Here is a 24,061-nt window from a genome sequence, read left to right on the forward strand (position 1 = left end):
CTTAAGCATTTGTGAGGGCGCCTTCCTCAAAGATGCCGGAAAGCTCAGAAATCACATTTCATTTCAATGATCACCAAAGTGCAGTGATGCCATTATTGACACTTGACAGTATGAGAGTTTTCCGTTGTGAGGACATGCAACCATTTTTAAAGGATTTGTTTTCAACTGGTAAGACTTATCATTTTATTGAGCGCCTACGGGGTGCGAGGCACCGTGATAAATACTTGCGTGACCTCATTTCATCTGTCCCAATACATACTATTATTGTCCCTTCACGGAGGGGCAAATAGAAGGGATGCAGTACTTGCCCGAGGTCATGTGGCAGAGCTGGAAATCGAACCAGGGTCAGGCAGATTTCAGAGCCTGTGTTATGAAATGTCATCCTATGGCATCTTCCACGTTCATATTTCTCTAGATAGACTTGACCGTCCTCTAAAATTTCCACGGAGTCTTGTGGGAACGGCAGTTCTTGTTTTTTTTAGAAGTTAGAAGGCTGGAATCCAGGGAGGGCTGTTGTTCATCCTTAGGAAAGATGGGCCCACGTGGTCATGGTGTCCCGAGTTTGAAGGGCAGGGACAGACAGCCAAGGCCCTTCTCAGCAAACCTCCCCTGTACCTTAGTAGCACAGCTCTTGAAATGGAGAAAGAAACCTCAGGGCTTACCTGACGCTCCGTCTGGGAAACGAGAACCACCTTTGAGTCAGCACAGACAGACACATGTGTTGTTATATTTTAATCAGAATCAGACATTAAGTGGCATAAAACATCCATCTCTTCGCTCTTCCCAACCTCATGAGCTTAAGACTCAAATACAATGCAATTCTCCGTTTTAAGAATCATTCTGACCGGCTCCCCAGTCCCAAAGGAGGTTACAAAGTGATGGCGTAGAAAGAGTTAAGGTCGAGGTGTCTTAGTGTCGCGGCTGACGACTGACCGTTTGTCAACCGCGGGCTCCTGTCCCATCCTGAGAGCTGCTGAGCTTAGCTCGACGCCGACCAAGTGGTTGGTCAGTCGTCAGTTCCCTGGGCGACCGTCCCTGCAGGTGAGCCAAGCTCTGGGACACACACTAGGCACTTTCAGTGGGGGGTGGTTACCTTTCCCGGGTTGGGTACACAACCGTCGGGCCCTGCAAAGCGAGACAAAGGATGCGCACCCAGGGCGCTCCGTGGCTCCGCACCCCTGGGGTTAGGCGCTGGGGTTTCGGGGCATCTGAGCCTCTGGGACAGGTGTGCGGGGAGCCGCCGGCTGGGCGGCCGCTGCCTGCGCCCTGGGCCCGTGTCCCGGGCGCGCGAGGGGCACCCCGGGGTGCGCGGCCGTCGGGGGGCGCGGGGGCCCTAGTCGGCCTCGTCCACGTCCTCTCCCGCCGTGGCCGCCTCGAGGGCCGCCAGCGCCTCGGCCACCGCCGCGTCCTCGGGCGCGTCCTCCCAGCCGCCTCCGGACCCCGCGGCCGGGGCCCCCGGAGCCGCCCCCGGAGCCGCCCCCGGAGCCGCCCCCGGAGCGGCGCCCGCATCCCGCAGGTAGAGCCTGAGGACGTCCGTGGCCACGGGCTCGTCCGCCGCGTCCCAGCCGGTCTCGGGGGCCGAGGGCGTGCGGAGGCCGCGCCCCCCGGCCGGTGGGTGCCCCCGCCCCGCGCTCCCGGGGCGCACCGCGCAGCCCTGCGGGGCCGGGTAGTCCGGGGGCGGCAGCCGCGGCGCGGGCTCGGGCTCCTCCGCCGCAGGCCCCTCGGCCCTGGGGTCCGCGTCGCCCGCGACCTGGGGCTCCGGCGAGGCCCGCGACGCGCTGCGCTGTTTCCGGGGCCCGCGCTGCGGGGCCGGGGCCGGGGCCGGGGCCGGGGCCGGGGCCGGGGCCGGGGCCGAGGCGGGGCCGACGCCGTTGAGGGCGCTGCCCGCCCCCGGGGCCTCGCCCCGCAGCGCCTCCTTGTGCACCGGCGCGTCGCCGCTCTGCTTGCCTTGCGCCTTGGCCTTGCCGGGGGCCCCGTCGTCCGCCTTGCAGCTGTTCACCTCGTTGACGTAGCCGGGGGAGGCCACTTGCACCGGATCAAAGAGATAGCTGGGGGTGACAGGAGGGAGGGCCAGGTTAACCTCTCCCTGACTCCATGCACTGAAGCCCTTGCGAACGACTGGCTGCCATCGCCAAGCCTTCCCACTCCGGCCCTGCTCCCTTCTACGGCTCCCGTCCATTTCTGCGATCATTCCGTGGAGCCTCTGTGCGTGGCTAAACCAACTGTAGTTGGTGTAAACGGGTTTTGAACCAAATGTGCAACAACAAGGGCCAAAGTGGCCAAGCGCTGATAGCCTCTCCCCTTAATGGAGCATTATGCAGTCGTTGGAACGACAAATACCAAGTCTGGACTAACAGGAACGATACTTATTATTATTATTATTACTATTATTATCATCATCTTTAGGAACCATACTTATAATTCATGTTTATTCTAATGTTTTTTGAATAATGCCTACCATCACATTGCATTTACAACGGCATAAAACTTACACACACGCACACATGAATGAATGGATGTAGGTATATAGCTATAAATGTAGAACTAGAAATATTAAAAAGTGTTATTTGTGAAGGAAGCAGATTAGTTAATTCCCCCCCCCCTCCCCCTTTATTCTGCATAGAATTCTATTGAGGTGATCCAAATTATTCTGAAATAGAATCTGGACAAAATTAAAAACACATATGTGACTGGGGTGAATTCTTTTCAGGGACGCCGTGTCAGGCACCATCTCTGAAACCCAAGCTTCTCTTTGCACTGGAGCTCCCTGGGGAATTGTAAATTCAACCTAAACCAAATTCAGGCTCAGAGTGTGATGTTGTTTCCAGCACGCTCTGAGCGGTGGGCAAAACCGGGTTTAAAAATCCAGGCCACATGTCCTCTTACATGATATCAAAGCAGTTCCTAACTCATAATTTCTTGGCAAGGCTGGTCATGCCCCAAGCTGGATAAATGCACTAAATCCACGCAGGGTCTTTACAAGGGCCTCCACGGTAACCACAGATCCCTCCGCTCAGAGGTCATGGTTGCAACTTTACCTTTGTATCATTTTACAGCATCTGCACCCCATCTGGATTATTTTTTGTTACCGTCTGGAAAAGAAAGTTAAAAAGGAGAGAACATAGTGAATAGGAATTACGTTTGCTTTTTCCTTTCTAGATATTCCAAGTGCGTTGAGTCACAGTGTTTGGCAAAAGGATACCACGTGCGTCAGGGAGGCCACGGTTCCTGGGGACATCTTCATTGACCCAGCATCGCCCATTCAGAGTTCTCAAGCATCTACTGACACTGGCCGCTGTGCCAGGCCCTTCCGCCCATCCTGGGGGTTCCACGTGGCACCTCCACTTGGCAAAGGAGGAAATGCAGGCTGAAGAATGCCAGGGAGAGAAAGGCGAGATCGAGAAACATCCAGGCCACTTTCTATCTCACTGCCTTGTGCGGGGGGCCTGGGGAACCGACTCTGGCGCCGCCACTGTGCCGCAGCGGGGAGGTGACGGGGAAGAGCGGATTCCTTACCCTTACCAGTCCTTAGCTCCTCAAGCATTTAGGGACCTCTGGGTAAGGTGGCTGCCCTGCGTGTTCCACTACAGACACCCAGGAGGTTACAGCTGCGGTCATCATCCAAGCTTACGGGGACTAAGCTGCACCTGCTCTGCCTCTCCCGCGACTGGGCCAGCCCTGGCCTCAGTCCAAGGGCTCCACTCTCTCGCAGCCCGAGGAGGTGCCCCGGGGGGCCTCCTGGCAGCAGGTGGGCTCGGCTCTGGGCCACTTTTATCTCCCACCTGTGCCTTTCCAGGCTTTGAGTTTCCAGATGCTTGCCCCCTGACTAAAATCTTCCCTCCGTGTAGAACCCACCGAGTTGTTCTGATCTCCCCATGAAGATCCTAAAAATGGGCGTAGAAGAGTCTCTAAATCAGTTCCCTTGTCTGGTTTCTACAACTTTTAAAAAAGCCGAGCCAATAACAGAATCTACAGCCCCGGTCTCTGGAAGATGGGAACCCGAGGAAGAGGCAGAGGGCATTTGTCGTTGGCTGTGTGGCTGCCCCCGCGGCCCCTCGTCTGTCTTCTTCCACCTGAATTCCCAGGGCACTGCTTCACGGCCACTTCATGAGGCTTTACCCACATGGAAAATGACCAGCGCTCTCTTCTTTCTTTTAAAGTTTACTTATTTTTTTCTTTAGTCATCCCTACATCCAATGTGGGGCTTGAACTCACAACCACAAGATCAAGAGTTGAGCGCTCTTCTGAGTGAGTCAGCCAGGCACCCCAATGATGGGCAGGTTATGGGACCTAGGTAATCCACAAAGAACCTGGAAAACAGCCCCCAAAAGATATCCCCATCCTAATCTCTGGAACTTGTCACTGTTCCTTCTTATGACAATCAATCAATCAATCAATCAATCAATGTCTTTGTAGGTGTGATCATAGGTTGGAGATGGGGAGATTTTACTTGGATTATATGGTTTGGGGCCCAGCTGTACGACTCTGGGCCTCAGCTATTTTTCCACCTGTAAACGGGGATAGTGCTATGTCTATCAGATGCCATCATCTGGGATTATGCGAGTTAACATCCACAAGAAGCATATACTTTAGGGCTCAGACCTGTTTGGACACAGCATGTTAAAAAAACAAAAAAAGAGGATGGAGGCCTTGCACCTAAGAAAGATACAAGTTAGTTGCCACAACACACACATGAACAAAAGCCTTCACAATACCAAGTAATCGTTGTTTTCTGGCATAAGGGCCAAATGGTGTATTTCTATCAACTGTGGCACCAAGTGAAAGATATAAGCCCCAAGTGCCACAGAAGTTCCTCAGAGGGAGAGATCATTGGGAACTTAGCCAGTGGTTTGTGTGTCCAACCATTTCCTTCTTCAAAGCACTCTCAATTAAATGACCCCGTTTCCAGAGCCCGGGATTTTGTTCCCAGCCTCTGCTCCCATTTATGCCTATTTTCTGCTAATAATTCACAAATCAGCTGGACAAACAGGATAGATAAATACTGCATGCTCCTCCTCACCCCCATCAGCCCCTGTCTTCCCCTCCCCTCCTCCCCTCCTCCTGCTCTAAAACCTAAAACCATGCCCCTTGGCCTGCTTGCGGTACTTTTATTTATCTTGGACTCTATTTAAAAACACAGTCGGGAGGATTGGTGGCAAAGGCAAAAAAAAAAAAAAAAAAAAAAAAAAAAAAAAAAAAAAAGTCAAAGAAAAGGAAAAACCTGGCTTTGAGGTTTTTGAGAGAGGGCAGATTGTGGGTCGTCACCACATAATTGAAGCCACCCTGAAATATGACCCATTGTAAAATATCTGGTGGGTCAGTCTTAGGATGGGGAGTCCAAGAGGTGTGGGAGGGGAAGGTTTGCAGGAAGGAAGAGAGAGGAAAGAAGGGGGGAGGTGAGGAAGGGGCCTGCAGCCCCACTTTGGGTTCCCAGGTCCCAGAGGTGGACCATTGTCGACCGACAGTGGGGAACCCTGGCTGGGCTGCAGGCCCCCACCCTCTCCTGCCCTGGCCAGGGGCCCCCAAATGCAGTGACTGCTGAGATTTCACAGGCCAGCTGGAGAGCCACCACTTCCCCGTTTCCTACAGAATTTACAAGTCACCTGTGGCTTTCAGCTCCCCACCTCCTCCCCCAGGAAAAGCAGAGGATCCATAGTTTTCTTCAAAGCCATGAGATGTGAAGGATGTTTCAGGCTCCTGTTTCTGGCTTGGCTCCCCCCCCCACCCCTTCCCCCCCACCGCGTTGCCTGGGTTTCCTCCAGGTGGGGTCCCCTACCTGAGGGCCATGCTCCGGGCCTCTCCTCCTGGGCAGAGGCCCTGCCTTCTCGCAAAGCCCTGGGTTTTCCCTCCCCGGCGGTGGCATTCCTTCCCTCACTGAGGCAACTCCTGGGTCCCGGGCTGTGTGACCATGACAAAAAGGGTGGGGACTAATGTATTTACACTAGAGGCCTGCTGCCCGCATCCACAGTTTCCTTCCTTATATGAAGAGCCCTCATGGCACATCCAATCTCTCTCCACATGTCACTGCCACGTCCACGTCTTGCTCTGAGCCGCTGAGCTCTCCCATTTCCAGGAGGGGAAGGGACTCTTCTGTGGCCGGTGTGACACAGGGGAATGGGGGGCCGGTGGGGGAAGGCGGAAGGCTTGCTCGTTTGAAATTGAGACTTGGCTTCAACATGGGCTGTCCACCTGCTATCTCTCTGTGCCCCCGACCGCCCCCCCAACTTTGACAAGGGCTAGCTTGAAGGCCAGCTCTCAGTTGTCAGGTGCCTTTTATTACGTAGCAGAATCAAAATCTGCTTTCTCTTTGGAGTCTGAAAAAGCAACAGAGAAGCAAAGGGCAAATCCTTTGCAACCACCGGCTGGTTTACACAGGGGAAAAGCAAACACCATTAGGATGGTAGGTCCATCCACCCCCGGCGCCCGCCCACTTCTGCGTTGGGGGGTGGCCCTGCCCTGAGATCAGTGTTGAAGTTAAACAGTCCTGTGTTTGAGGATGGACACGCTGACGCTCTGTCAGTTACTAGTCTAGTCTTCTTGCTAGAAAGTCCTGTTCCACAAGGGGGGGTCGTGGTGGCAGTGAGGGGAGGCCAGAAGATCACAGGAGTTTTCAAACCAGGCAGAGACACTGAATATTCATCAGGAAGTCCAGAGGTAATAGAAAAAATCTCCATCCGGTTGCCAAGGGCTGCCTTTGAATAGTGACAGTCTGAGAGAGTGACAGGGGCAGGTCAAAGGACACAGGAACCAGATGGCAAAGGTTCTACTGGCCAAGTTTGGAACAACTGGAGCATCAAAATAAATACGACTGGCATAAAGGATTGTAACCTGCTCCATAAAACGAGGACCTATGAATCTATGCTGATCGAAATTTAAATGTCTACCTTATAAGCAGAAAGCCAGTTAACACACACACACACACACACACACACACACACAAGGGATAATGGGACTAGAAAAATCACCATCATAACAGTAACTGATTCCAGCAAAAGGCATCAGTGGATGCTGAGACTAATGGGCAAGAGTCTGGGAAGAACAGGATGGTTAGTCTGCAAGCATCTCCCCGCCACATGAGTAAGGGTAAAACTGGATCTGGGCAGTGGAGAAATAGGCACACAGCACCTGCATCCGATAACACTGCCTGCAATCATCGAGACTAACCAGCTTCAGGTGCCCCGGATGGGTTATGCTGAGAATTCAGCATCACGTTTCTGGTCTTCCTGGCAAAAGAACGTAAGCTGGGTGGGAGTGTGAAGTGACATCTGTCACCCCACATGGAGGGATGTTCTGCAAAACAGCTGGCCTGTACTCTTGAAAAAAAGTGCTAGTCGGAAAAATAAAGACAGACTGAGGAGCTGTTCCAGAATTGAAGAAGACAGGATGTACGATGGCCAGATGACACGCATAAGTTTTTGGCTAAAAGGTCATCATCGATACAACTGCTGAAGTCTGAGTAAGGCCTATTGATTAGGTAACATTATCAAGTCAGTGTTAATTTCCTGATTTTGATCAATGCACTGGGGTATGTAAGAGAACAGCCTTGTTTTTAGGAAATACCCAGGGACGTATTAAGGAGGAAGGGGCATGGTATCTGTGATTCATGAAAATGATTCAGCAAAAAAAAAATTGCATGAGTGAGCATATCAAGAAAGAGAAGGATAAAGCAAATGTGGTAAACGGTAGCTTCTGGGAGCTGTGCGTGGAGCATATATGAAGATTCTTCGTACCTTTCTGAGAACTACTTTTCATTAACCTGATGTAATGTCAAATGAAAAATTAAAAGAAAAAAAACAGGAAATTAAAAAAAAAGCGCCAATCTAACATCAGTTCTTGTTCTCTTTATCCCTAGAGTAGGACCTAACACCTATGGGAAGTCACGGATATTAAGATATCCTTCCCCCCCCCCCCCCAAAAAAAAGATATTCCTATAAAGAAGCACAGGGAAAAAGGCTTTGGAAAAGAGCTCACCAAAAGCCCACCAATTTTTTTTTTTTCTGGATTTAGTTATTCTGAGTACGTCCTGAAGACCTTTCCTCAAGAGCCAGTCCTAGGCACTGGGACTCTGAAGGCAAAGAAGGTACAGCTGGTTCCTGTCCTCAGCTGCCTCCTCTCCTAGGGGGACTTCCAGGCTAGTGCTTCGGTATCCTCAGCTGTCTGCCTCCCCTTCCACTCCCAAGCTCCTCGCAGGCAGCGCCCAACACCGGGCAGCGTCCAGCAGGGCCCTTTGTGCTTGGTATTCAAACAAAGGAATGACTGGTGAGTGATGGCTGTGAGTGAATAAAGGATGCGCAGGAGATTTTCTAAGTTATCCCAACAGAGGGCCTGCCTCTCCTCGTGATCACACTACCCAGTGGTCCAAGTCAAGGAGCCAAGAGCAGCTGCTGGGAGAGATGGGTGGGACTCCGTTCTTCCCTCCCGGCTTGGGAAACAGCAAAACCTCCCTTGGGCAGTTCCCAGGGTCAAGGGTGTTCTGCTTCCAGGGTTCTAGTCCATGAGCTGTCTGTAGAGGCAGCTGCTGGGAAGTGGTCTGAGTTTATCGAAGCTGGAATGTTTGAGAGACAGACAGAGAGAGAGAGAGACCAAATGAAACCCTTAAAATTTCAGCTCCGTTTTTGAAAAAACCAACTTGCCAGTGTTTGCAAAGCAGCGGGGATTCCACGTTTCACCTGGGCAGCAGGTGAAGTTGATGAATATTTAGTGAATCATGTCTGGGTACTGAGCTCCTGGGCTCGGGAGGAATGAATGAACGTAATTGCCAGGTGCTGAAGAAATTGCCAGGCGCTTTATAGGATAAGTAAGGGATGGCCTGCCCAACTTCAGTGGCTGTGCTGAATTCACAACGGGAAAGGGACAAGATAAATGCCTAGACTACTCAATCCATTTCCTCCTTTTGGACAGCCCTTGAAAACTCCTGGTGTGTTTCCTTTTCTCCTGAAGAGGCTGAGCTTGGGTGATTTTGGACAACCTGCAAGACTATGAGGGTCTTTATTATTGGCGCCATCACCTAGTATTTTATGCATTCTCAACAGCTGGTGGGTGGGGTGCCTGGGTGGCTCAGTCAGTTTAAGCATCTGGCTCTTGGTTTCGGCTCAGGTCATGATCTCAGGGTCATGAGATCAAGCCCCACATCAGGCTCTGCTCTCAGCTGGAGTCTGCTTGAGATTCTTTCTCTCTCTTCCTCTCCACCACCCAACCCCGCTTGCTCTCTCTCAAATAAATAAATAAATAAATAAATAAATACATACATACATACAATCTTCGATAGTTGATGTGCTACGATATACGTGTCACCCAGAGCTGGGTCTGATGGGATATTTATGTGCAGAGATGTGTTTGTAGGATTTTTCCCTCAGAAAGGGGTTCTCGGTCAGATATGTTTGGGAACAGCAGAGATTAAAGACGAACACATTTGTGGTTACGAAAAAGAACTATTTCATCTTGTTTATCTCAGTGTTTCCCAAAGTTATTTGACCACAGAGCTTTTTTTTTTCCCCTATAAAAGACTTATTAACAACCAACAAAAACTTGTGTTTTGTGAAACATTTTGGGAAGAATGACTGTTGAAGTGACAATCCTAGCTATCAGGGTGTGTTCTGTGACACTGAAAGTGTCATATGGTGTCTGGGGGAACCCGGGCAGAGAGAGTCCCATGGTAGCAACAGCTCCATTGCCTGCCCCACAGATGTGGAAAACTCTGATCTCTTGATGCCTCAGTTTCTTTATCTGCAAAAGGAGTCTTTGATGTCAAAGCTCTCATCCAAATCTGATGACATAAGAGGTGAATTGGTGAAGAAAAGGGGACTTCCTTCATGACCCCCTTTTCAACTTGGTTTACACCTGGTTAACTCTTTGAATACTGAGGCAAGGCGGCCACCTATAGGACGCTGGCACAGGCCAGGTTTCTCTCAATGGTTTGTGAACTACTTGATGGCTACACCACTGAGGTGTATTTGGGTCTCAACTCCACACTTGCCCCAGCCCGAGATCCCTACTGAATGCACAAAGCTTCTCCTCCTCGTCCTCTCATCAGGCCTTGGGTTCTCCAGCTCTTTCCCTCATGTGTGCGGCTCTTTCGTGGCGGTCTCCTCAGCCTCTCTCCAGAGAGTACTGGGGAGAGAGAGTAACAGCAAAGCCCCTGGGAGGGGTGAGGACTCGGGTCCTGGGGACCCCGTGAGGCTGGAGGAGGTGCGCTGCTGGATTCCCTTGTCCACTGGAGTGGGTGATGGGGAGGCGTGGGCTACCGGCCAGGAGGTCAAGTTCTCAGGAGCCAAGGAATCGGTCTCTGGGGATGAAATGGCAGGGCTGAAATAGGTGCTTCTCGATGAAAGGCTGCCCTGGGCTCACTCAAATCATAATATTTAAAAGGGCTGCCTCCCTGGCCTCTCCCCAGGCTGCCCTTGCTGGTATGTTCACCCGAGGAGGGTGTCTACGCTGGTCTTGGGGTGCTTCCATTGCAGGAACCTGCAGAACAAGCCAGGTCCTGGTCCCAACACTTTACTGCGGCTGGGGTCACAGGATCCTTGGTGTCTGGGTTAAATGTGGAAAGACAAGACTTTTACAACAGTTAGAATGTCACTCCATTTTTCTCTTCTTGTGGACCATATGCTGGCATGTTGTAATCTTATGGTCTTCTTGTGGACCATATGCTGGCATGTTATAATCTTTCTGAAGGATCTTAAAAACATTTCCATGGCCCCTTCTTCTATTCAAAAATCATTTTTTCTTTGCTGACGTGGCCTTCAGTCTGCTGTCCCTAAGCCAGATGTTTCGTGAATGGTCACAGTCATTACACAGTGTCTCCACTGATTCTTTGGCTCTTCAGTGAATCCCTGGTGTGCACCAGGCACTATACCAGGTTCTGGGGAAACAGAAGAATCCAGGTGCTCCCTGAGAGAACTTACAGTCTTGAATGTGTGTGGTGGTGGTGGTGGTGGTGGTGGTGGTGGTGGTGGTGGTGTATATGTGTGGGGTGGGATGGGATTTATATAAACATTTGGGAAGATTCATCACACCACAATGGCATTTCAGCATAGTCAAGGGAGTAGTCTAGGGCCAGCATTGTGGGTTTCAATATTCCCTCCACCACCTTTTTTTTTTTTTTTTTCGTGATTGAACACAGTAAGTCCTTCATTTATGAAGAGGCTATGCAGGATTCAGGAGTGTGTCATTTCAGTTTCATGTACAATAGTAAAAACTAAAAACTCAGCTTATAGGGAAAGAGATTTCCGGATCCTTTGGGGCGAAGTGACATTTTGAAGCGAACTCACCCCAGTACCATACTAGATGAACACAGTGAAGTGTGAAAATGTGATAAATATTACTGTGATTAATAGCTCAGTTTATTAGCTGTTTTAATAAAGTACAGCTTTATAGTGAAAATAATGTACTAGAAATAGCTTTGTGACCTCTACACAAATTTCTTAACTTCTTCGAGCTTCAGCTGGCTAATCTGCAGAATGGGAAGGATAACTGTTCCAGCTTGTCAGGATCATTTTGAAAATTAAATGAGATAGAAGTTTGTAGAGTATTTACTATGGTGTCTGGCCTACTGCCAGTACTTATTAATACTTAATAAGCAGTTAACATTTGAGTGTTTCCTATGCATCGAGGACTGGTTTGGGAACTTTTTCGTACTCATTCATTTTGACTTTACAACAATCCTGTAAAGTGAGTACCACTATTTTGTAGACAAGTAAATGGATGTAAGTTAGAAAGGGGCACAGTGGAGCTATTATTAATGCTGTTGTTCTAATTTTCATTATTATTAACATTTCCTGGCGTCTGTCTTGGTAGGTTCTGTTGATTTCTGAGTCCACTGAATTACACAACAAACAGCAGTAGTTTTTGCAAAAGGGAGCCGCCGGATCCTCTGAATTTGGGCTTTGATGGGAGTTTTACAGGCGTGCTTGCTCTATGACCACCAGATGGCAGTACACGGCGGTTAGTTAATTGAACACTAACCAGAATATTTTGTGTTAGAAAAAGGCATATAGAAGTTCCAAGTCTGTTAGTAGCTTGGGGCCAGCCCTCTAGATAGCTCACCAGTACCCCCATCCTCCTGTTCCCTTGGTGGGAACTGTTTTAGGGAAAAAGTTTGAGTAGCTCTGCCTTTATTCTCTGGAATGTAAATTCCTAAGAGTAGGCTTCTGGTTGGGGCAGGTGCAATGTAATGAATTACTGAATAAAGGCTGGGGTGTGTGGGCGGATCCTAGGGGACACAGGAGCAGGGGGCACGGGGTCCACCTGGGTCTGGGTGGGGCCTGATAGCTTGAGTTTCTAACAAGCCCCAGCTAGTGCTGATGGAGCTTCCTGGGGACCACACTTTGACAACTGCTGCTTTACTGCTGTGAGGGTAGCAAGGTAGTCCAGGCATCTGAATTTTGGTTGGAAACTATTATCTGTCATCACTGATCCAATCCCGTCCCTAATTGGAGCAGTTTTCCAATCTTTAGAAAGATAGAGTCTAAGTTAGAAACTTAGAAGTTTCTAAAAACTGTTTTTCAGAATTTGCATTTCTTTTTTTATTTTTTAAAAAAGATTTTATTTATTCATGAGAGACACAGAGAGAGAGAGAGGCAGAGACTCTCAGAGGCAGAGGGAGAAGTAGGCTCCATGCAGGGAGCCCAATGCGGGACTCGATCCTGGGACCCTGGGATCATGCCCTGAGCCAAAGGCAGATGCTCAATCACTGAGCCACCCAGGCATCCCCAGAATTTGCTTTTAAACACTTTGTAAATTATATTTGTTGTTTTTATAATCCTTCTCTATGAGGGTTGTAACAGTTGGAAAAGTTAAAATAACCTAATGTCTAGAAATATGGGATCAATTTGAAGAACTTAATATTTACTAACTGGGAAATAACTGGAACAAATCCATGACCCCGGGTTGATCCGCTGCCTGTCTGCTCTGAGATCTGCGCCTGCCTCCTCTTGCTGGCTCAGTTTCCCAGGGCAACGCAAGGCTGAGGAGCCCCTGCCCTCTGGATGTGGGTGAGCCCCACCAATGGGAGGTGCTGGTGGAAGACCAGGGAAAAGATGGAAGAAGCCAGGGTATTTTCCCCTTTCTCTCTCTCTTTCTCTCTACTTGGGCAGTATCTGATCCATCCTGGCCGACCTCCTTCACAGCCCTTGAGGCAAACAGCTCTGAGCTCCATGGTTCCAGCTACTGCCCCAGCATCCGGTTCTGCATCTCTCTCTAAGGTGGAAATGTCTTCCTGCCTTGACCATATCAGTGTTGCCTCACCAGCTGGTTTCCTAGCTCTGCCAATATCTGCATAAGCCACTGACTCTAATCTCCCACTGTCTGAAAGGAGGGCTTCCTGTCTTTGACCAGACCTAGCCTAATAGCAACAGTATCCTGGTCAAAGGCTTTCTAGCTAACCTACTAAAGAATATATGGCAACAGTATTGGACTCTGCAAAAACTGGTATTCTCGGGCACTTGGGTGGCTCAGTGGTTGAGCATCTACCTTTGGCTCAGGTCATGATCCCAGGGTCCTGAGATCCAGTCCCATATCAGGCTCCCTGTGGGGAGCCTGCTTCTCCCTCTGCCTCTCTCTCTCTCTCTCTCTGCGTGTGTGTCTCTCACGAATCAATAAATAAAATCTTAAAAAAAAAACCCTGATATTCTCTAATGCACATGTTGTTGCTTGTTGCATGTCTGACACAGGGTGGGCACTGGGGACGTCAATGGTGGTTGGGGAAGGGACTTAAGCTCCTCCATCATCTCCATCAAGTTCTCTTTCCTTTCTCACCACAAATCAGTCTGTCTCCTGTACAATGTAATGTCCTTACAAGTCTCCTATCTTCCCCTCCAAGCTCTTAAACGCTGCCTATATCTATTTACAGGTATTCTTTTTATTTTATTTTATTTACAGGTATTCTAAAACTGCCACTGCAGATGCTATAGGGCCATAAAGACCTTCATACTGTATTTAGTAATCTCATGAAAATACTCAACATCATTGATGAGTGTGGGTGACGGCGGTTAATAAATAAGCTTATAGATGCTTCTTATGGCTGGGAAAATAAGGAAGTTGTTCCCTATTATTAGTATAGGCATGGGGCATATTGATCCTTTTCCCCATTGTTACTATGGTGTCAGGAGGCTTGTTTTTAATATGACCCTAAAAGCTTCAGTGAGGCTCCACATCAACAGCTTAATACAAATATCTAAAACTCCTAGCGTTGGTAATCCAGATATCCCCATGTGCTTATCAACATGCTTTTGAGATATATGTTGAAGAAGTCATGCAGATTTTCCCAGACAGCTCTGAGGAGAAAGTGACTGAGACCATATATACATCTCAACTGATCTTCATCAGTCACGTGGAATTAGATGTTTCCCCCCAATTCTGCTACTTGAGTAGAATCTTGTTTGCTGATGAGCCAAGAGAAGGTGCCATTGAAAACCAAACCAAGCATGCTGTTCATGGATAATCGCCATGGCACCAAGACTCAGACCCAACTGAAGATGCGGGGGGGTGGGGAGTGGTAAACCATGATCTTCTGAATGGCTTTCACTTTCCAAGAATTTGAACAAGTGCATTCTGGAGCATCCTCACACAATAGAGATATAGTTCATTTGAGAATATTTTAAAGACCTGAAGATGGTATGTTTTTATTTAACACGTGCAGTTCTCCTTTTCGTGTGTGATTAGTGGGCCCCCTTCTTCATACTCTTGACCAACTTGGTAACAGTATCATCTGACAAAACCCAACTCAGTTTGTTGGCTGATAGAGTGACTTTGGTTCAAGCCATATAGGAAGCTTGGCATCACCCACCCGTTAGCAGGTATCTGCTTAGAAACATAAGAAACATCCTTGGCATTAGCACATGACCACTTTCATTTTTCTGGCCACGTTACCAGGAGGATGGGTCAAAGAACATGTACAAAATCACATAGGGGGTCTAGGAGAAGAGGAGGAGGAACTTGAAAATCCAGTGCATCGAAGACGGTCCAGTGTTGTAATTATGGGAATGGGCTCTGGAGTCAAACTCTGGATTGGCCTCTTCAAAGCCGGTGATCTCCAGTGAGCCAGTGAGCCATTTACCTTCTGTTTTGCCAATCACCAGATGGGGAGCATAGTAACACGCAATCCTGCGGGGTTCCCAGTGAGATCACATGATTTAAACATGTGATAGGCCTGGCAGAGTGAATCTGGCAAGTAGGAGGGTCTTAAAAGTTGACTGCTCTCAAGTTCATGGTCATTGTCCCTGAGAATATTCTTGAACCATGGGTGCTATTTGTTTTTAGACACTGAATAGAAATAATTGATGTTCTGACCGAATCCTCCCTGGAACCGCATAGGAATCAGGGTGCATCTCCAACACACAGTACGCCTCCTGTTTGGTAAATAGCTTTCTTTATCTGGGAGTGGAGAGAAGTCTGGAAGAAACCTGAAGTATTTAGAAAAAGCTAAGTTCTGGAATGATGAGGAAGCCCCAAAGGAGGTGATGTGGATTGAAGTTTATACCACAGGGCCTTAAAAGGCTACAAATAATGATAGCTTTAAAAGTAAGAAGAGCTCAGAGCTAGAGGCTTGGAGTCAACGAGTTCTGGGTAAGTCCCAGTATCCTAGAGTGCCCAAACCATAGAGAATCTTCGAGAACATTCCACTCCATAACTTCATTTTATAAACGTGCTCAGGACTCGAGGCTGGAAGCATGAACTGCTCAGGGAACAACAACAACAAAAAAAACCCAGATGGTCTCACACTTCAGATGACCACTACATATGCAGAATCGGATCCCCAGTGTTTCTCTGAAGTATAGGAAAAACAGTTTGTGCACTTGAAAAGACTGAACATGATTCTAAGGCTTTAGTTACTCCTCATCACCCAACTGGGGGCAACACACTCTGCTAGTTATCAGGACACAAAGAGACAGAAGAAAGGGCTCGCCACCCACTCATGCAACATACATTCTCTGAGCACATGTTACGTGCCAAGGACTGAATTCGATTCTAGGGATCCAGCAAGAGTTTACAGTCTAGCAAGGGAAAAATGTATAAACAACTACGAGCTGATGACTAGTCTAGTGTTAACATGATTGCAATGCGTCACCTACACTGGAGGCGGGTTGGGGGATGGGGCAACTGGGTGATGGGCATTATGGAGGGCAAGTGATGTAATGAACACTGGGTGTTATATAAGGCTGATGAATCAATGACCTCTACCTCTGAAACTAATAATATACTATATGCTAATTAATTGAATTTAAATTTAAAAAAGAAAAAAAAAAAGATGCGTCACCCAGTGTTACATAAGGAGCTCCTGAGTAATCTTGGGAAGATTAAGAAGGCTTGTGGGCAAAGGTGAGCAGATAATAGTGCTGGTGGAGTTCTGAACCACATTCCAGGGGGAATGCAACATGAAGGCAGAAATGCTACCTCTTACACGGTCTCTCTTAGCGCCACCCTTCTTTTCTCCATGTCCACTGCCACTGCCCCGTCCCACGACATCATCCTCCCATCACCTGCATCCACCTGATACCTTTGCCACATGGAAGTCATGTGATCTTTTCAGGACACAAATCTGAATCATAGCACTCTCCCTGCCTATAAAACTTTTCAAAGGTGCCCAATGCCCTCAGGATATTTAATAACATATAATAATGATGATGATGATGATGATGATAAAAGTATCAAACTCACACAAAGCTTCCTAGGTACCTGGTGTTAATCTACTTGCTTTATGAGTCTAATTGATCCCTGTTATTTGTGGATTCCATCTTTGTTTTAATTCATCTAACTTGCTAAAATGTATTTGCAATCCCCAAATAAATACTCACTGTGCTTCTGCAGCCACAGTGGCAGTGGGCCGAGTGGCAAAAAATTTGAGTCATCTGATGTGTGTGTTTCTAGCTAAGCTCACACAAGGCAACGTTCCGCCATCTTGTTTCAGTTCCTCATACTGTAAATCTTTCAGTGTGAAGACTTGGTTGGGTCATGCTCATCTCACATGTCCTACAATTGTATCCTGAAACAACACAAGTAAAAAGGAAACAACGAAATTCTACTCAAACCTGAACGAAGCCTGAAAGACAGACTTTGGGGATTGCTTGGTTTACTGGTTTTAATGTTTCTGGTAATAAAAACTGTAGTGAAAGACCAAGTAATAGAAGATGAAATGGAAAATGGGAAGAATAGACTTTTTCCCCAAGACATAAAGAAGAGAAGAAAATTGCTTACCTGTTGTGGAGATTGTCCATTAGGTCTCTCTCGAAGTTTAACTTCTCTTCCTGCAACAACAAAAAAGTTGCAAGATGAATCTGCAAGTTGCCTCCTGTTCACAGCCAAGTTGCCTCTTGAAACTGACAGCAGACAGCATGTCCCGAGGGGGTGCTAGGCACTGATGTAGGGGAATGGAGTTCCAGGCCCAGGAAGACCAGTGCCTTAAAACTTGCCAGGCCCAAGTCTGCAGCCTAGGTGCTGACAATCAGCAATAAACTAACAATCCACCCAAACTTCAGTGTTTTCCTCTGTAAAGTAAGGTTGTAGTGAGATTTAAATGGCACAACATGCAAGCAGTCTATCATGTGCTGTGCATGCTGGACTCATTCAATTACCAAAAGCCACTGTTGTTATTTACTACTGTTGATAAACATCACACGACAACACAACTCTTCTCTGATGGGTGACGTTTCAACTAAATAGAAAAAAATTCAAGGAATTTGCTTCCTGGAGGCATATCAGTCAGAGTTTCAATGAATACATGTACAATATTTTAATAAAATACATAATTTAGAAAATAGCTTTGCTCTGTGAAAATAATGATGCATGAGATTTGAGGAAGTAAAGCTAACGTTCAGATTTTTACCAACTACTCTGTGATTATTAGAATCTGAAATCTGAGAAAAACAGTGGCAGATAGAAACATAATGATGGTCAGATGTGGTGGGAGGGCCTTTCGGGTAGAGGAAACATGACAAAGAAGAGACAGGAAGGGATGGAGTATTATTTAGTGAACAAATAACTAAATTCCTACTGTGTGCCAGGCACCAGGAAACTGCAGTGAATGGGAGACCATGCTGTGTGCCTTATGAAATAACAGTCCTATGTGCAAAAGAGGGAATATTCCAGATTGCTTGGTGTTTAAAGAACTTGGAACTTGCCATGTGGTTGGTAGACTTGCCATGTGCCAAGTACCTTGTAGGAAACCCACTGGATGTGGCAATTTGGAGTTACAGATAAGAACCTATTTAAGAGTAGGGAATGAGGGAGCACGTACGTGGCTCAGTCGGTTAAGCATCTGCCTTCAGCTCAGGTCATGATTCCAGGGTCCTGGGATCAAGCCCCACATCAGGCTCCCTGCTCAGCCAGAGTCTGTTTCTTCCTCTCCCTTTGCCCCTCCCCTACTCGCACACATGCACACGTGCACATGTGCGTGCACACTTTCTCAAACAAATAAAGAAAAATCTAAAAAAAAAAAGTGAGGAATCCAACTTGAAGAGGGAGCATTTAAACTGAGTAAACTGAGATGCACAAAATGAGGTGGAGCCAGCCATGCACTCAGTAAGCCATCCCTTTAACAAGCCATCCCTTTGTTAAGAAGCCTCAAGTGATGGGCCATCTGGGGGGCTCAGTGGCATGATCCCACATCTGGGGATCGAGTCCTGCATCAGGCTCCCTGCAAGGAGCCTGCTTCTCCCTCTGCCTATGTCTCTGCCTCTCTCTGTGTCTCTCATGAATAAATAAATAAAACCTTAAAAGAAAAAAGAAAAGAAGCTGTAAGTGGTTCTGCATTGCCTACCAAGTCTTTAACATTCTCAGCTCAGCATCCAGGGCCTTCCACAATATGACACCAGTGGCTCTGTCAGATTATCTCTGGAACTTCTCTAGCTAATCCTATTTCCAGTCCATCTGGATTTTTTGCTCTTTTCTAAACACGCTTATATTTTCCTATTTCTGTGCCTTCGTACATATTATTTTTCCCAGTCAGTATGCCTCCGTGCCCATTGATATTTTGCAAAATTATTTTTTTTAAAAAAGATTTCATTCATTTATTCATGAGAGACACAGAGAGAGAGAGAGAGAAAGGCAAAGACACAGGCAGAAGAAGAAGCAGGCTCTATGCAGGGAGCCCGATGTGGGACTCGATCCCAGGACCCCAGGATCATACCCTGGGCTGAAGGCAGGCGCTAAACCACTGAGCCACCCGGGGATCCCCTATTTTGCAAAATTCTGATCCTTCAAGCCTATTGCCCATATCACCTCCCCCATAAAGTTTTTTTTTTTTTTTAAATCCATTAAACGTAATCACTCCATTCTTTTCTATAGAATCCTTAACTTCTTGTATGGTTCTGATGACTTTTTGCCTTGCATTATAGTGATTCACTTATATAATGTTCCCTCTGTTAGACAGTAAACTTTTAATAGGGAGGGGTCATGGCTTCATCATTTTATCCACATGTGGTGTCCTCTGACACAGTGACATGCATATAGATGGTACATGGCATATCTTTTAGAAATGTGTTATAAATATCATTGAAAATGTTAAGGTGCTTAATACCAATGTATTATAAAATAATAGTGTACATATTTAGCCAAATCTAAGATGCATAAGTATTCAATTGCCTTTTAATACTTTTTTAAAAAGATTGATTTATTTATTTGAGAGAGAGCAAGCGGGGGGCAGGAAAGGAGAGAGAATCCTGAGGCAGACTCCCTACTGAGCAAGGAACCCAATGTGGGGCTCCATCCCAGGACCATGACACCATGACTTGAGCCAAAATCAAGAGTTAGCTGCTTTACTGACTGAGCCACCCAGGAGCCCTTGCCTTTTAACACTTCTAAAACTGAAACACGTCTTACAATCACTGGAACATCATAGTTAAGTTGGTGACATTATTTTCTAGTTTTGTGATGTATATAAGTACATGTTATAACCTCTGACATCTAATATTCAATGAAATACGGTATTTTAATCCTATACTATTGTTTGTCATCTCAGGAGCATGTTATGCATACACTTTACTAAATATATCCTATGTTAAATGAGTGTCTGTCTTGGACCCAATTATATGAATGTTATATGAGTGTAAGACATGGCCCATTTACCAAGAATTTCTAAGATGAAAACTAACACTATCCAGAGATGCAGTAAGGATTTTACCACCTGTAAGCACTATATAAAGACTATGTATCAAAACAAAAATAATAACGACAAATAAGACACTTCAAAGAAATTCTATTTTTCCCCCAGGAAAGACTTTTTGAAATAAATTCTTTCAAAAGAAAGTTTTTGTGCATCTGCTTTGCTGGCGCCTTAGGTACATGACTAATTTATTTGTTGGGCAAGATAGCATTGGCATTACATTGGGTTGTACATGGTGAGGACCCAGTGATTAGTAAAGCCAATCAGTTCTAGCCAATCATGGAAGTTTAGGAGAAGTAGCAGTCCCAGTGTAGATGAGATGCCAGGAAGGCTTTATGGAAAAATAGGGACATGAGAGGTGTTAGACATTAGCAGAGACAGTTTCAGTAAAAGGAAAAGGCTACAGAAGAATATGACTTGTACAAAAGACAATGGAGAGGCCCATGCTGTGGAATGGCATGTGCGATGGAAATGGCATGTGCGATGATGTTACTGGGGCTCTTGAAAGTAGGCACAGAGGACCACATGTGACGTGATGGGTGATGGGAGTAGGTTCTCAAGCAGCAAATGGCAGGATGGTAGCAATATATCAGAAAGCCCCACCTGCTAGCAGCAAACAGGGGAAATAACAAGAGTCGTGTACAGAGAGACTTGCTAAGAGTTGATCCTTAGAATTAAGTGATGAGATGAAGAAGCCTGGTGTGTGGTGGTATCAAAGAGAAATCCAAAGGAAAGAGCAAATTTGGAAAACATTTTTTTTCAAGCTTTCCTTGGTTTTTGAGTTAAGCATTGATTTCTACCATCCCTGGTTTCTCTTAGCACTTTGGCTTATACACTTATTATATATAGTGCCTTGGGAAAGTTCTGTTGCCCCACTACCTGTTTTCTTATGCGTAAAATAACAATTATGGTAGTACATTTTTCAGAGAGTAGTTGGGGTTAAGTGAACACAGTAGAATATTGAGCACAGTGGTTTGTGCAAACTATAATCTTAACGTTAGCTCTGATTTGTCATTCATTGTCACTGTCACTATCACCCTCATTACCACCACTACTACCACCACCATCGTCATCATCTACCAGTCACTTTCTGTTTTCTACCCAACACTCACTGGAAGTTCTTTGAGTCTAATGATCACATCTCATCTTTGCTTCTTCAAAAAAGAATACAAAGTAGGACTTTCACAAATATGTACTGGGTTTTGTGAAAAGTAAACAGCCAGATCTCCATGAAATAAGAAAGTAGTGTGACAAAAGAAGGAATTCTTGAAATTATCCCTATACTTGGAGGCTGACAAGTGGGGAAAATGGTGATTTCACAAATAGGGCAAGTGGAAGGAGAACCACGTGCAGTATTTGAGAGAGCCTGAGTTCGGCATTTACCGTCCTGTGTTGAAGTGACGGGTGGGGAGATGGTAAGAGAAAGGTGCAGACTGAACAAATGCAGCCAGCCACCTTCCATTACAAAATAAGAAGAGGCATCCATATGCTTACAGAGAGAGCAAGAGTCAATAAAAACAGAAGGCCCATGGATGTGAAGTCAGCAAGTCAGCAGTGTAGAAAGCCAAGAACCAGCCCAATTTAGCAGAATCCTTAATGGCTTTAGGACACTAGGGACAAAGAGGGGAGGGCTAGAATCAGGATGATTTGGAAGGTGTTTAAGAAGCAGGTTCCTAAATCTCTTTCTGCACACTCAGCTTTTGGGGTAGTTTCCACTCTCTATCTCATCTGAAGAAGGTAAGTTAAGTTTCTGGAAAGGGTAAAAGCAGGGTTTCTGTACTAGGAACCTAGTAGAGAACATATAGCAGAGGGTGGGGGATCTGAATGCAAAACAGGATTAAGTGAATGTGTGCACATGGAGTGCTGAGAGCCTCAGCCTGCTTCTCTCCTTGGCTCTGGGAATGCTGGCACTCACCCTTTAGTTGTCCTCCAGACATCTGAGGCAAGTCTCTAACAGGAAAGAGAGTTTGAAAGCAACCAACCAACCAATGAACCAACAAAAAAGTACTTAACACAAAAAGTAGAGTGAAGAAAACTAAGTTGGAAATTAAAACAAGACAACGGGAGCCCCTGGGTGGCTCAGTCAGTTTAATTATCCAACTCTTGATTTCCGCTCAAGTCACGATTTCAGGGTGGTGAGATCAAGCCCCTCATCAGGCTCTGCACTCACTGGCAAATCTGCTCCAGATTCTCTCTCTCCCTCTGCCCCTCTTCTCTGTTCTCTCTCTTTCTCTCTCTCTCTCACTCTCTCTCAAATAAATAAATAAATCCTAAAAAAATAAAACCCAAGACAACAAAAATGAATATTTCATTGGAAAGTCTGGAAGAAAAAGATGAGGAAATCTTATATAAAATAGCAAAAGAGACAAGACATAGAAAACCAAACAGGAAAAAAAAAAAAAAACAAAGAAAATCAAATAGACAAGATTAAAAAAAAATTAGAGGACCAGTCCAAGAGGTCCAACGTCTAAATAACAGGAGTTCCAAAAAGAAAGAACAAATAAAAGAGGGGAGGAATTCATCAACAAAGTGATTTGAGAAAACTTTACATAACTGAAAGACATGAGTTTCTAGATGAAAGCACTCAGCAAGTGTCCAACATAATAAAAACAGACTCAACACCAAGACATACCATTGTGATATTTCAGAACTGGGATCCTACATAGACATCTAGAAAGAGAAAACCAGATAATATCCAAAGAGGGATCAGAATGGTTTTGGATTCCTTAAGCACACACTCATCATCATCATCATCATCATCATCATCATTCTAAATCAGGACAAACGACCCATTAAGTGAGAGAGTAGGATAGAGACACTTTCAGATATGAAAGTTCTCAAAAAATTTACTATGCACATTTCTTCCCCTCCTGGGAAGGAAGCTATTGGAAAATGTCACAAACAAATGAAGGACTAAACCAAGAGGGGAAGGCAAGGATATAGGAAACAGGATATTAAACACAGCAGAGAGACAAAAGTGTCCCCAGGATGATAGTGGCTGAGATCCCAGAATGCCAGCCGTGGCCACAGCTCGTTCAGGCTGGACAAGGCAAGAAGGCCCGAGGCAGTTTTCTTTTAAGAGATGAAATCGATAGAATCATTTAAGGATCCTAAGGAGAAAGATACATACAATCAGAAAAGAATTTGGGGTTGAATCAGTGTAAGTATGCAGAATATTGAACAAAAAATGAAACAATGAGCCATTTGGGACCCCAGAGAAAAAGCCGTGTGGGAAGGGAATTATAATTCTCCACCTGGATTGGCTGTGAACAGCATTTACAGAGTTATAATAGACACTAGATATTCACCAAACTAAAACTGGAGATGCTCAGTGGGGATTGGGAACATTTCTTATGTGTGGTGGAACAGGGGTGTGAGCTGAATGAATTTCCATAGTGGAAGATGATGTCTACAACTGAAAAAAACATCAAGAAACGGTAATAGAAATATTTAGAGAAAGAGAGGCAAATAACCCAAATAATTAGCCTAAAAATGTGATTTTCCCAAAAAAAGGGGGTGTTTTCCTTGGAGGAAAGAAAAATGAAAAATGTGCAAACAAGGGAGCAGTCTGGGCTTCATCTGAAGATGTGAGAATCAATCTAGTCATAAGGGCAAAATCTCGAGAAAGGGTAAGCCAGACGATAGCAAGCACTGACAATGACGTTTTTGAAAAAGTCAAGTTATGGGGCCACTTAGGTGGCTCAGTGGTTGAGCATCTGACTTTGGCTCAGGGCGTGATCCCGGGGTCCTGGGATCGAATCCCTGTCGGGCTCCCTGCATGAAGCCTGCTTCTCCCTCTGCCTGGGTCTCTGCCTCTCTCTCTGTGTCTCTCATGAATAAATAAATAAAATCTTAAAAAAAAAAAAAGAAAATGCCAAGTCACATCCATTTACTTAACCTACATTAATTATTCAGCATCTAGTACTGCGGGGCTGGCCATGTGCTAGTAGATGATCACAGCCG

At 46.2% G+C, this 24,061-nt stretch overlaps 1 protein-coding gene across 1 annotated transcript in view; it reads right to left on the minus strand.

Moving 5' to 3' along the window:
- Window positions 1-1,333: 1,333 nt before the first annotated feature.
- The window catches only part of C3H4orf19 (chromosome 3 C4orf19 homolog), an 84,482-nt gene continuing 61,754 nt past the window's right edge, over window positions 1,334-24,061 (minus strand). The window contains exons 2-6 of the mRNA XM_038533703.1: window positions 17,194-17,243; window positions 16,794-16,981; window positions 3,039-3,092; window positions 1,853-2,048; window positions 1,334-1,801 (exon numbers count right to left, since the gene is read on the minus strand). Of these exons, the coding sequence (XP_038389631.1) occupies window positions 1,334-1,801; window positions 1,853-2,048; window positions 3,039-3,070 (696 nt within the window). The 5' untranslated portion in view covers window positions 3,071-3,092; window positions 16,794-16,981; window positions 17,194-17,243. The remainder of the gene's footprint in view (window positions 1,802-1,852; window positions 2,049-3,038; window positions 3,093-16,793; window positions 16,982-17,193; window positions 17,244-24,061) is intronic.

Source organism: Canis lupus, chromosome 3, assembly GCF_011100685.1.
Source record: "Canis lupus familiaris isolate Mischka breed German Shepherd chromosome 3, alternate assembly UU_Cfam_GSD_1.0, whole genome shotgun sequence".
In the NCBI taxonomy this organism is placed as follows: domain Eukaryota; kingdom Metazoa; phylum Chordata; class Mammalia; order Carnivora; family Canidae; genus Canis; species Canis lupus.